We start from the raw sequence: 14,383 nt of genomic DNA, 5'->3' as shown, positions 1-14,383 counted from the left end.
TGGCTAAAGATCAATGATCTTATATAGTCCAGCTTCCCAAGACATTGTTTATCATTTGTCATATTTAAGCAACTGTTTCAATATTATTGCAATAATTTATTTTTAAAACTACCGGGAAATTTATTTAACTGTCAAGTTTGAATGCCGGTAAATATTTAATGTGATCATATTGGAGTTACACAAATTAAATATTTGTTGCGATATAAACAAATTATTTAAATTGTAATTGTGAGTAACTCGGTGGTAAACACTGTTAAGCTTAAAAAAATAAACAAAATATTTACATTGTTTATCTAGTTTTCAAGATCAGGAGCCATCTGACTGATCGAGACACATTTTTCCATATGAAAACTTTGTCTGATCGAGACACATTTTCTATACGCAAACTGTTTCAGATCGAGATACATCTTCTATACGAAAACTGTGTCTGATCGAGACACATTTTCTATACGAAAACTGTGTCTGATCGAGACACATTTTCTATACGAAAACTGTGTCTGATCGAGACACATTTTCTATACGAAAACTGTGTCTGATCGAGACACATTTTCTATACGAAAACTGTGTCTGATCGAGACATATTTTCTATACGAAAACTGTGTCTGATCGAGACACATTTTCTATACGAAAACTGTGTCTGATCGAGACACATTTTCTATACGAAAACTGTGTCTGATCGAGACACATTTTCTATACGAAAACTGTGTCTGATCGAGACACATTTTCTATACGAAAACTGTGTCTGATCGAGACACATTTTCTATACGAAAACTGTGTCTGATCGAGACACATTTTCTATACGAAAACTGTGTCTGATCGAGACACATTTTCTATACGAAAACTGTGTCTGATCGAGACACATTTTCTGTACGAAAACTGTGTCTGATCGAGACACATTTTCTATACGAAAACTATGTCTGATCGGGACTAAAATTCTATACCAAAACGGTGTCTGATCGAGACATATTTTCTATACGAAAACTGTGTCTGATCGCGTCACATTTTCTATACGAAAACTGTGTCTGATCGCGTCACATTTTTTATATGAAAACTGTGTCTCATCGAGACACATTTTCTATACGAAAACTGTTTCTGATCGAGACACATTTTCTATACGAAAACTGTGTCTGATCGAGACACATTTTCTATACGAAAACTGTGTTTGATCGAGACACATTTTCTATACAAAAACAGTTTCTGATCGAGACGCATTTTCTATACGAAAACTGTGCCTGATCGAGCCACATTTTCTATACGAAAACTGTGTCTGATCGAGACACATTTTCTATACGAAAACTGTGTCTGATCGAGACACATTTTCTATACGAAAACTGTGTCTGATCGAGACATATTTTCTATACGAAAACTGTGTCTGATCGAGACACATTTTCTATACGAAAACTGTGTCTGATCGAGACACATTTTCTATACGAAAACTGTGTCTGATCGAGACACATTTTCTATACGAAAACTGTGTCTGATCGAGACACATTTTCTATACGAAAACTGTGTCTGATCGAGACACATTTTCTATACGAAAACTGTGTCTGATCGAGACACATTTTCTATACGAAAACTGTGTCTGATCGAGACACATTTTCTGTACGAAAACTGTGTCTGATCGAGACACATTTTCTATACGAAAACTATGTCTGATCGGGACTAAAATTCTATACCAAAACGGTGTCTGATCGAGACATATTTTCTATACGAAAACTGTGTCTGATCGCGTCACATTTTCTATACGAAAACTGTGTCTGATCGCGTCACATTTTTTATATGAAAACTGTGTCTCATCGAGACACATTTTCTATACGAAAACTGTTTCTGATCGAGACACATTTTCTATACGAAAACTGTGTCTGATCGAGACACATTTTCTATACGAAAACTGTGTCTGATCGAGACACATTTTCTATACGAAAACTGTGTCTGATCGAGACACATTTTCTATACGAAAACTGTGTCTGATCGAGACACATTTTCTTTACGAAAACTGTGTCTGATCGAGACACATTTTCTATACGAAAACTGTGTCTGATCGAGACACATTTCCTATACGAAAACTGTGTCTGATCGAGACACATTTTCTATACGAAAACTATGTCTGATCGAGACACATTTTCTATACGAAAACTATGTCTGATCGAGACAAATTTTCTATACGAAAGCTGTGTCTGATCGAGACACATTTTCTATATGAAAACTATGTCTGATCGAAACACATTTTCTTTACGAAAACTGTGTCTGATCGAGACACATTTTCTATACGAAAACTGTGTCTGATCGAGACAAATTTTCTATAAGAAAACTGTGTCTGATCGATACACATTTTCTATACAAAAGTTGTGTCTGATCGAGACACATTTTCTATACGAAAACTGTGTCTGATCGAGACACATTTTCTATAACAAAAAAGTTAGATTCAAAACCTGGGACAACATTTTTTTACAAAATATTTGTTTATTTCAATTAATCATAAACAAAACTATCTAATATTGACTAAATCTCCCATACAAAGTCACTTCAAATTAATAAAGTTTAAGAGTATTTATTTAAGATAACTAAAGTACGTTCGTTCGATACATAAATTGATACAAGAAAATCATCATTGTTATCGAAAACATTGCTACAAACTTGAATTGTAACTTCAAGAATTTATAAACAAATACTTGACTCTAGTATATGTAAACCTGATAAGATCTTTTCCAAAACAACACTACTACACAGTAAATCCAAACTAGAAAAATCACATTTATTAACAAATAATAATAATACCCCCTTCAATGGGAATCAGAAATTGGTCATGCATGAGTAAAGTGTTTTGTCGCCCAAAAACTACACTGGAAGACGCCGTTTGAAGTAGGTATTTGTAAGAAAGTTTAGGAAATTGCTTGATTTGATTGAGTTTTTTTTCATTCTCAAATGTTGACAAAACAATTGCAATTTTTGATAAGATTTAAAACAACTAATATTATTAGATTTTTAAAAAGTAGTTATTTTTTTATAAAAGCAGGTTGTCTTTAACGAAATGTCAGTAGTTTTAATTTAAATTTTATTATTTAAAGTTTAATGGAGCGCGGGTTTTGATTTAATTGAATTTAAATTGAAACAGTTTTATAGACGATATGGAGTTATTGGGAAAATTTATGTTATTATTTTCCCTAGTGGCTGGTAGTTTAGCCAAGGATTGGTGGGAGAATGGCAATTTTTATCAAATTTATCCACGTTCTTTCCGCGATAGTGATGGTGATGGTATTGGTGATTTGAATGGTAAGGAATAAGGATCTAATTTTTTTTTACGATCGAGAGACATTGTCTTTATGAAAAACTCCTCTGAACTTGAGATATTTTCTACATGAAAAATTTCGGTGATCGTGATACATTTTCTATATGAAAAATGTCGCTGATCGTGACACATTTTCTATATGAAAAACGTCTTTGATCGTGAGAAATTTTCTATACGAATTATATCACTGATCGTGAGACATTTTCTATACGAAATATGTCTCTGATCGTGAGACATTTTCTATACGAAATATGTCTCTGATCGTGAGACATTTTCTATACTAAATATATCTCTTATCATGAGCCATTTTCTATACGAATTATGTCACTGATCATGAGCCATTTTCTATATGAAATATGTCTCTGATCGTGAGATATTTTCTGTACCAAATATGTCTCTGATCGTAAGAAATTTTTTATACAGAACATTTTATCTGATCATGAGACATTGTCTGTACAAAAACCGTATCTGATCGTGAGATGTTTTCTATACGAAACTGTCAATGATCTATAAATATTTTACTTATGAAAACTGATTTTGATCGATAACCTATTTCTTTACATAAAATCTCTCTGATCTACAGATATTGGATTGTAATATTTGATCTTGTCACATTATCTTTTCAGGTGTTTCTGAAAAGCTGCAATACTTGAAAGACATTGGATTCACAGCCGTATGGCTTTCACCCATTTTCAAATCTCCCATGGCTGATTTTGGTTATGACATCTCCGATTTCTATCAAATCCATCCCGAATACGGTACCATGGAAGATTTCGAGAATATGATCAAAAAGGCTAAAGAAGTTGGCATAAAGATTATTTTGGATTTTGTACCCAATCATTCGAGTGATGAAAATGAATGGTTCAAGAAATCGGTTAATAATGATCCTGATTATCGTGATTTTTATGTGTGGCACAATGGTCGTATCAATCCTACTACGGGAGAGCGTGAACCGCCCAGCAATTGGTTGAGTGCTTTCCGTTATAGTGCCTGGGAATGGAATGATCAAAGACAACAGTATTATTTGCATCAGTTTGCCATTAAACAGCCTGATTTGAATTATCGCAATCCCAAGTTGGTGGAGGAAATGAAAAATGTTATGCGTTTCTGGTTGGGCAAGGGCATAGCCGGTTTTCGTATTGATGCTGTGCCTTTTCTGTTTGAAAAGGAATTGGATAAGGATAATATGTATCCAGATGAGCCGGTTATTGAAAATGTAGCCTCCTGTCCCGATCCAGATGATTATTGCCATTTGCAGCATATTTATACTAATGATCAACCGGAAACTTTTGATATGGCTTACCAGTGGCGCGCCTTGGCCGATGAGTTCAAAAAGGAACATGGTGGTGATACTAGAATTTTATTGACCGAGGCCTATACCAGTTTTGAGAATATTATACGTTTCTATGGTGATGGCGTACGTAATGGTTCTCATGTACCCTTCAATTTTGATTTTCTTTCCAATATATTCAATGACACCTCGGCTGAGACTATAGTACAACACATCACTAAGTTTTTGGATGCTATACCCAAGGATGTGTATGCCAATTGGGTTTTGGGTAATCATGATAATAAACGTTTGGCCTCACGTTTGGGTATTAATCGTGCAGATTTGTTTAACATTTTGTTGCAAACATTGCCGGGTAATGCTGTTACTTATAATGTAAGTTGAAGGGAAATTATAGAAGTAGTATGGTTTAAGAGATTTGGCTTTATTTTAAAACAGGGTGAAGAGTTGGCTATGCATGATGTTTTCATTTCTTGGGAAGACTCGGTAGATCCTCAGGCTTGTAATGCCAATCCTCAGACTTATTATGGCTATTCAAGAGATCCCGCCAGAACTCCTTATCAGTGGGATGCTTCTAATTTGGCAGGTAGATGGAAAATCAGCCTAACGTTAAACTTTTTTATAAACAAACTATTTCAATCGATTTAAGGTTTCACCACTGGCGATCATACCTGGCTGCCAGTAGCTGATGACTATCAATCCAACAATGCCTTGGCTCAATTGCGTGCTCCTCAATCTCATTTGCAGATCTTCAAAAAACTAATCAAATTGCGCAAAGAACCCTCTTTCCAAGATGGTGAACTTAAAATTCAAGCCATAGCCAATGATGTCATTATCTATTCCCGCCAGAAGGCCGGCAGTGATTTGTATGTGATTGTCTTGAATTTAAGCAAAAATGATCAAACCATCAATATCAATAGTTATTATGATATGGGCTCCAAAGCGGAAATTATTACCACTTCCATACAATCCAAACATAGTGATGGGTAAGTGAAAAACTAACTATTTATTCTTATCTTTTTGAATCGAAAATGTCTTTCTTTCCTTAGACAAACTGTGGATCCCTCACAATTCCAGATCGAAGCTGAGGTAGGCGCTGTTCTAGTTAAAGTTTAAAAAGATATTAAAACAGTTTTCTTAACAATTTTTATTATAAATAAAAATCTATAATTAATTTCTTTCCTTTAATCTTAAATGTACACCATTTTCTGATTTTAATGTCAATACTGCTGACAATATCGGTTCATATTTATGTTGTTGTGGTTTATTATGTTTTTGTGGTCCCAGAAATGTACTGACATAACCATCCTTAGAGGCCAATTCATCGAGAGCGGGTAATATTTCAAAATTACGCACAATTTTTGAGACCACAGTTTTAATTTCCAATTGAGCAAATTTTTGTCCTATACAATTGCGTGGACCTGCACTAAACGGTACATATTCGAAGGGGTTTTGTTTTTCTGTTCTCTGTGTTAAATCAAAACGTTCCGGTTTGAAACGATAAGGATCGGGAAAAGATTTGTCATTGTAACCCAAAGCCATGATGAATATGTTTAAGGAAGTGTTTTTGGGTATCGGTTTGCCATCTAAAGGGACCAAAAACTCAAACTTAATATAATATTCTATAAATGCTTTAAACAAACTTACTTATGTTATAATCCTTTTCGGTAAATCTGCCGATCATGGGTACACTGGGATACAGACGTTGAGCCTCTTTCAAAACCAAATCTAAATATTTCATTTCCGACAATTCCTGAAAGCTGGCATCTCTTTTCATATTACCACCCATTACTCTTTGCTGTTCTTCGTAGACTTGTTGTTGAACGCCCAGATGACGCGATAGCAAGTATATGGCAAATGTTACTCCCGAGGTGGTGGTATCATGACCCTCAAATATAAATGTTGAAACTTCTTCATAGATTTCTTGGGTATTTAAGGGACGACCATCTATGGTGGATGATAGCAGCGTATCCAAAAAGGCCATTTTACGTTTGCTAAATTCATCTTCAACAGTTTCGGTTTTGTGGACCTCCTCTTGTTTGCGTCTTTCAATGCGTTTTTCAATGACCTGGAAAAAGGAGAAAATTAAGCGGATTTTGCGGAAAAGTCGGATTTTAAGTGAATCCGGAATTTGGACCTTATAGGAATTTCACTGAAATGTATTTGTGTTACAGATTATGTATCTGGCAACTCTTTATAAAACGATCTGTTTTGTAACTGCCTTAGCATATGCAACCTTTTTGTGCCACAAGATCGTTACGGTAATAAATTAAATGGTTATAAAAACCGTTATAAAAAGATCTCATAGGCAAGGCCACAAGAGAATCTTTTATAAAGACAAGTATGCAATGTTTCTTAGTAAATATTAAACTCACCTCATATGTAAAATCTTGTAAAGTTTTCAGGGTCTTGCAGAAATCTTTGTAATCGGGGAAAAATCTGTATATAGAATCATTACGTTTCAAAGGATGAAATGCACGCATGTTGATATTGTAGCACATACTAGATGAAGAGAAACAAATACAATTTTATTTAAAACCTCTACAAAATCAAACAAATCCTTAGATAAACCTACTCCTTAAAAGCATTAACAATTTCGGCATCATGATTATCCATGGCATTAATATGAACACCCATGGCGGTATCTAAAATCGAAAACAATACTTAATAGAAATCTTAACTTAAAATTTTCATATAAGCCAACCCACCACATATAACATCCAAAGTCAAATAATGAGCCTGATCCTGAAAATCTATAATGGTATCTCCCTTCGCCACATTTTTCAATTTCTCCACAAATTTATTGCAATTTTCATTCATGACTGCATGGAAATCTTGCAAAATCTTAAAATGAAATGAGGGTGTTATCATTTTGCGATGTTTATGCCATTTCGCCCCAGTGCTGGTCAATAGTCCTTCACCCAACCAGGGATGCAACATATCATAGATATCGGATTTTTGTATTAAGCTATTACTGGATAAAATAAACTATAATTTTGTTCTAGTTAAAATGTACTTCTCTTAAAGTAAGAAATTCCAAAAAACTTACCTCCACATCCTTAACATTGGACACCACTATATTCAGATATGGCCCAATCCATACCGTATAATTATCTTGTTTGTATTTATAAAACCATGTAAAGAAATTATCTAAAATTTCTGTAAATTGATAAGAAAGTAAATGCAAAAACATAACATTAGAAATTGTTCAAAAAGGGGGTGATGAGGGTGGTTGTTGAACTTTGCAATTTGATAACCAATAATATAATTTTTTAATTTTTTTATTCATATATTGTTAAGTCATTGTGTTTACATTCTTATGCATGTTCAAATATAACGTTTTTAAACGCCAATAAAATTAAGCTGATAAAAGTACTTGACATACATACATATGAATACTTATACACACATAGAAAGGTATGTATTGCTGTGAACTTACTATAAAAATAGAAAATTTGAATTTGGTATAAAAATTGCGTTGAACAAGTTTAATACTATGACTGTCAGTTTTTCAATAGTATCTGTAGTAACGTTTATAGTCTAGTCAATAGTTTAAATTAAAATCTAGTAAAAAGTATAATCTAGTTAAAGAGTAATCTATAGTCTAGTATTTTATTGTATCTGCAGTAAAATGTTTATAGTCTAGTCTATACTTAGTCTAGCTTATAATTTAGTCTATAGTCTAGCTTATAATTTAGTCTATAGTCTAGTCTATAGTCTTGTCTATAGTCTAGTCTATAGTCTAGTTTATAGTCTAGTTTATAGTCTAGTTTATAGTCTAGTCTATAGTCTAGTGTATAGTCTAGTGTATAGTCTATAGTCTAGTCTATAGTATAGTCTAGTCTAGTCTATAGTCTAGTCTATAGTCTAGTCTATAGTCTAGTCTAGTCTAGTCTATAGTCTAGTCTATAGTCTAGTCTATAGTCTAGTCTATAGTCTAGTCTATAGTCTAGTCTATAGTCTAGTCTATAGTCTAGTCTATAGTCTAGTCTATAGTCTAGTCTATAGTCTAGTCTATAGTCTAGTCTATAGTCTAGTCTATAGTCTAGTCTATAGTCTAGTCTATAGTCTAGTCTATAGTCTAGTATAGTCTATAGTCTAGTCTATAGTCTAGTCTATAGTCTAGTCTATAGTCTAGTCTATAGTCTAGTCTATAGTCTAGTCTATAGTCTAGTCTATAGTCTAGTCTATAGTCTAGTCTATAGTCTAGTCTATAGTATAGTCTAGTCTATAGTCTAGTCTATAGTCTAGTCTATAGTCTAGTCTATAGTCTAGTCTATAGTCTAGTCTATAGTCTAGTCTATAGTCTAGTCTATAGTCTAGTCTATAGTCTAGTCTATAGTCTAGTCTATAGTCTAGTCTATAGTCTAGTCTATAGTCTAGTCTATAGTCTAGTCTATAGTCTAGTCTATAGTCTAGTCTATAGTCTAGTCTATAGTCTAGTCTATAGTCTAGTCTATAGTCTAGTCTATAGTCTAGTCTATAGTCTAGTCTATAGTCTAGTCTATAGTCTAGTCTATAGTCTAGTCTATAGTCTAGTCTATAGTCTAGTCTATAGTCTAGTCTATAGTCTAGTCTATAGTCTAGTCTATAGTCTAGTCTATAGTCTAGTCTATAGTCTAGTCTATAGTCTAGTCTATAGTCTAGTCTATAGTCTAGTCTATAGTCTAGTCTATAGTCTAGTCTATAGTCTAGTCTATAGTCTAGTCTATAGTCTAGTCTATAGTCTAGTCTATAGTCTAGTCTATAGTCTAGTCTATAGTCTAGTCTATAGTCTAGTCTATAGTCTAGTCTATAGTCTAGTCTATAGTCTAGTCTATAGTCTAGTCTATAGTCTAGTCTATAGTCTAGTCTATAGTCTAGTCTATAGTCTAGTCTATAGTCTAGTCTAGTCTAGTCTATAGTCTAGTCTATAGTCTAGTCTATAGTCTAGTCTATAGTCTAGTCTATAGTCTAGTCTATAGTCTAGTCTATAGTCTAGTCTATAGTCTAGTCTATAGTCTAGTCTATAGTCTAGTCTATAGTCTAGTCTATAGTGCTAGTCTATAGTCTAGTCTATAGTCTAGTCTATAGTCTAGTCTATAGTCTAGTCTATAGTCTAGTCTATAGTCTAGTCTATAGTCTAGTCTATAGTCTAGTCTATAGTCTAGTCTATAGTCTATCTATAGTCTAGTCTATAGTCTAGTCTATAGTTCTAGTCTATAGTCTAGTCTATAGTCTAGGTCTATAGTCTAGTCTATAGTCTAGTCTATAGTCTAGTCTATAGTCTAGTCTATAGTCTAAGTCTATAGTCTAGTCTATAGTCTAGTCTATAGTCTAGTCTATAGTCTAGTCTATAGTCTAGTCTATAGTCTAGTCTATAGTCTAGTCTATAGTCTAGTCTATAGTCTAGTCTATAGTCTAGTCTATAGTCTAGTCTATAGTCTAGTCTATAGTCTAGTCTATAGTCTAGTCTATAGTCTAGTCTATAGTCTAGTCTATAGTCTAGTCTATAGTCTAGTCGTTAGTCTAGTCTATAGTCTAGTCATATCTAGTTAGTCTAGTCTATAGTCTAGTCTATAGTCTAGTCTTATAGTCTAGTCTATAGTCTAGTCTATAGTCTAGTCTATAGTCTAGTCTATAGTCTACTATGTCTAGCTATAGTCTAGTCTGTAGTCTAGTCTATAGTCTAGTCTACAGTCTAGTCTATATTCTAGTCTATAGTCTAGTCTATAGGTCTAGTCTATAGTCTAGTCTGTAGTCTAGTCTATAGTTTAGTCTATGGTCTAGTCTATGGTCTAGTCTATAGTCTAGTCTAGACTACAGTCTAGTAAAAAGTATAGTCTAGTCTATAGTCTAGTCTATGGTCTAGTCTATAGTCTAGTCTATAGTCTAGTCTATAGTCTAGTCTATAGTCTAGTCTATAGTCTAGTCTATAGTCCTAGTCTATTTAGTCTATAGTCTAGTCTATAGTCTAGTCTATAGTCTAGTCTATAGTCTAGTCTATAGTCTAGTCTATAGTCTAGTCTATAGTCTAGTCTATAGTCTAGTCTATAGTCTAGTCTATAGTCTAGTCTATAGTCTAGTCTATAGTCTAGTCTATAGTCTAGTCTATAGTCTAGTCTAGTCTATAGTCTAGTCTATAGTCTAGTCTATAGTCTAGTCCATAGATTAGTCTATACTCTAGTCTATACTCTAGTCTATAGTCTAGTCTATAGTCTAGTCTATAGTCTAGTCCATAGTCTAGTCTATAGTCTAGTCTATAGTTTAGTCTATGGTCTAGTCTATAGTCTAGTCTAGACTACAGTCTAGTAAAAAGTATAGTCCTTTACCTAGTCTATTGTATATTCTTAGTCTAGGCAATTGTTTGCAGAGTGATATTTTTCATTTATCCAACCTAACTAATAAAATTAACTCTGGCAAAAGAAATTTTTTGAACTCTCATATACACGCTACTATCCAACACAAATCTCATCGCAATCGCTTCAGTAATTTAGGAGTTATAACGTTTTGAAAATTGTGTCTTATTAACTCAGATTCCTTCAGTCTGGCAACACTGGTAAAAGAAATTTTTTTAAAAAAGTTAGCTTTGGTCAATAGCATTTGATTGCATATAATTATATTCAGAACACTTAAATACTTTCCAATTTTTACATATTTAAAAAAATTTTATATAAAATAAAAAATTTCAAAAATTTGGCAACTCTGGTAGAAAAGGTTTTTCTTAAAACAGATAGCCCAAATTAAAAGCTACCGTTTGACTCAAATCTCGCTTAAATCACATAAATACTTTCAGAGTTATAGCAATTTTTAAAATCCCTTGTTTTTTCCATTTTCCAAAACACGGCTACCCTGTCACGACATTGGTTCAGCGCCATCTATTGGTGGGGTACATGGTTTTTCAGCAAACGAAAAAATGCGTCCTTTAGACACAAACTTTCAAAACGCTATAACTCGAAAACTACTGAACCCATGTCAATGAGATTTATTTTGTATGAAAGGTGAGATATTGTAGATTTGAAAAAATTAGTTTACCAGAGTTGCCACATAGTTATTTTTTACATAGAGTTAAATTTGTTATTGTCTTCTATGAATCCACATACATTCTATGTTTTTAGATTTAAAACTTTAAAGTTATAGTTTTCCAAAAGCAAATCTTTCGCTCAAAGCACCCAAAACTTTTCCTGCCAGAGTTGTCAAGTAGTTGTAAGTTAAAACGCAGTTTTTAAAATTGGTTATAATAGTGTAATTTTAATTATGAATACAAATTTCATGGACTTAACGTTAAGCTTAAAAAATGTTACGTAATATTACTTTATTGCAATGTGGCAGCTCTGGTTGTGAAAATTCTGGGAAAATTAAGAAATGACGGGGTTTGCCGTATTTTGGAAAATTAAGCGAAATAAGGGATTTTTAAAGTTGCTATAACTCTGAAAGTATTGAAGGGATTTAAATGAAACTGGAGTCAAGTGCTAGGGTACTATTTAGGCTATTTGATTTAGAACAAAAAATTTGTCAATAGAGTTGCCAAACATTTGAAATTTCTGATATTGTATAAACTTTATTTAAATACGAAGAACATATTACTTTTCTGGTCGATCGGTAATTACATTTTTTGTTTTAATATCTTTTAAACACATTATGTCAATTTCAAACTCCGTTGGTGTACTCTAAACAAATTAAACATTTAAACAAAATTGTGTTTTTTATTATTTGAAACAAATGCATTTTGTTGATTCTGAGCGTGTTCTGAATTTTAAAAATGCTAAATAATAAACAATGAACATGCAAGTAATTAATTAATGATGAAACGCTTGCAAGTACATCTTGGCAATCATCATTGTTAGTGTGTAAGTGAATAAGCAAAAAATTTGTTATTAAATAAAACAAGATTAAAATTTTTATAATTTTGTTAATAAGTTTTAATTACCACCCAGCAAAAAAATTTTGAAGTTGTTAAAGAAGAAGGGATATTTTCATGATTTCTTTAGTAAGTATTCTATTTAATGCGTTTTAAATACATGCCTAAATTCTAATAAATTTGCCATCAGTGAAGGCATGAAAAATGCACCCAAATTCACTCATGTAACTCTACTATAGGAATTGTAATATTTTACTGTAATTTGGTATTATCTTAGGAGATTTAACGAAAACGTGCATTTCATACAATAAAGATTAAAAATGACATTAATTTTTTTATTAGATTTTTGTTAAAATTAGTAATATTAAGTCCATTAATAAGAGAAGGAAAAAACCAAGACTGCTTAACGGATTTTAAAACACAATGGGTATTTTTCCTCTGCATGAATTTAAATCCAATCAAAATCAGTTAGTTATGTTTTATCTTATTCTATTTTTGTCAATATCACTCAAAAAAATTATTTAAATATTGATAATTAAATCGAAGTACCATTAATGCATTTTTAAATAAATATAGTGCACCAATGAAAATTCGCTTGAGAATCATCGAATATTCATTGGTTACAAGAACTCATTTAAATGACGAACTATTTTTGCAAATACGAACCCATGCATGCCAATGACACGCTAATGTTAAAATCATGCATGTTTCCCCTAAATATGAACCAGTTCATTATCAGTTCAACCCATGCATTTACTACTTTTTTTGCACGTCTTTTTTTGCTGGGCAGTAATTTGAGCTATTAAATTGAAATGTTAATTTAATCAGTTGTTGACCAATTGTTATCTCAAAAAGCAAATTCAATCCAAATTTATTTATTGTTAATAATATTGTTTAAAAATTGCAATTCATGTGATAACAGATAAACAAAAATAGATTTTAAAAATTAGTTTTTTCTAATTTGTTTATAAATAATTTAGAGATAAGTAAGAAAATCAAAATTATGAGTTTTTAAAAAATTTGGTCTGGCTGACAACTGTCTGTGATAGTATTATACATTTTTTATAAACTTTTAAATCACTTGTTAAAAAAATTTAAAATTTATAAACTTATTCATATAAACTTGTTTAATTACCACTTGGCGTTTTCCCTGTTTGATGGGCATTGCCCACCAATGGTAATGTCTTGGGACCCGATGTATGTTTTACAATTTGTTTTATTTTATATGTTTTTAACTCTAAATATATTAGAGGTAGTATACAAGCCACCAATAATATAAATATAAACATTTTAGAAAATGTCTAAAATCTTTTAAACAATTTATTAATAAGATGCAGTCCCGAAATTTAAACCGTGCAAGTGTAGCACAAAATATGAACTAACATATTTCTGTAAAAGTTTATATTTTTATTAACATTTTTTTAATATTTTGTCTTCGCTACGATAAGAAACAACTGAATATTATTTTTATTATATTATTAAAGTAACAACAAAATATCTAAAAAAAAAATTAATAATGTTTATTTTTCTGTTCTAAATAACAAAAATTTTGTTTATTGTTATCTGTAAAGATCGTTTATTTTCATCCTAAAATTATGCTTAAAAACTTAAGAATATAATATGTTGAACACTGCATTACCATTTAACAAATTTTTCAGTGATCTGCATTATTAGCACTGCTTTATCTTTTATCCACTGTGTTTAAACGAAATATACTTTCTATATGAAAACGTCATCCGATAATTTAGTTTTGCTTTTGAAAATCTGACTGACTAACAACCACAACAAATCAGAAACAAATTATAATAACTTAAAACCATAATATCTATATTATGATATTTTCGAATCTTCATATACACGCTACCAATTCACACCAAACTGATCGAAATCGGTTCATTAGTTTCAAAGTTCTAACGTTTTAAAAATATGCCACTAATTTCCCATAGTCTGGCAACACTGGTAAACC

At 32.0% G+C, this 14,383-nt stretch overlaps 2 protein-coding genes across 2 annotated transcripts; one reads left to right on the top strand and one right to left on the bottom strand.

Moving 5' to 3' along the window:
- Positions 1 to 3,033: 3,033 nt before the first annotated feature.
- LOC119611882 (maltase A1) lies at positions 3,034 to 5,772 on the top strand. The gene is made up of 5 exons (XM_037967586.1): positions 3,034 to 3,273; positions 3,916 to 4,952; positions 5,016 to 5,163; positions 5,227 to 5,563; positions 5,627 to 5,772. The coding sequence occupies exons 1-5, from the start codon at positions 3,129 to 3,131 to the stop codon at positions 5,691 to 5,693; spliced, it is 1,734 nt and encodes a 577-aa protein (XP_037823514.1). The 5' UTR covers positions 3,034 to 3,128; the 3' UTR covers positions 5,694 to 5,772.
- Positions 5,705 to 13,797, bottom strand: LOC119611883 (cytochrome P450 4e2-like). The gene is made up of 7 exons (XM_037967587.1): positions 13,553 to 13,797; positions 7,627 to 7,736; positions 7,286 to 7,565; positions 7,153 to 7,222; positions 6,953 to 7,079; positions 6,225 to 6,645; positions 5,705 to 6,163 (listed from the first exon to the last, which is right to left on the bottom strand). The coding sequence occupies exons 1-7, from the start codon at positions 13,704 to 13,706 to the stop codon at positions 5,748 to 5,750; spliced, it is 1,578 nt and encodes a 525-aa protein (XP_037823515.1). The 5' UTR covers positions 13,707 to 13,797; the 3' UTR covers positions 5,705 to 5,747.
- Between the last annotated feature and the right edge of the window lie 586 nt (positions 13,798 to 14,383).

Source organism: Lucilia sericata, unplaced genomic scaffold, assembly GCF_015586225.1.
Source record: "Lucilia sericata isolate MDLA Ls3-8-SP2 unplaced genomic scaffold, ASM1558622v1 Contig001552F_arrow, whole genome shotgun sequence".
NCBI classification, from domain to species: domain Eukaryota; kingdom Metazoa; phylum Arthropoda; class Insecta; order Diptera; family Calliphoridae; genus Lucilia; species Lucilia sericata.
This window is presented reverse-complemented; position numbering and strand designations above follow the sequence as displayed.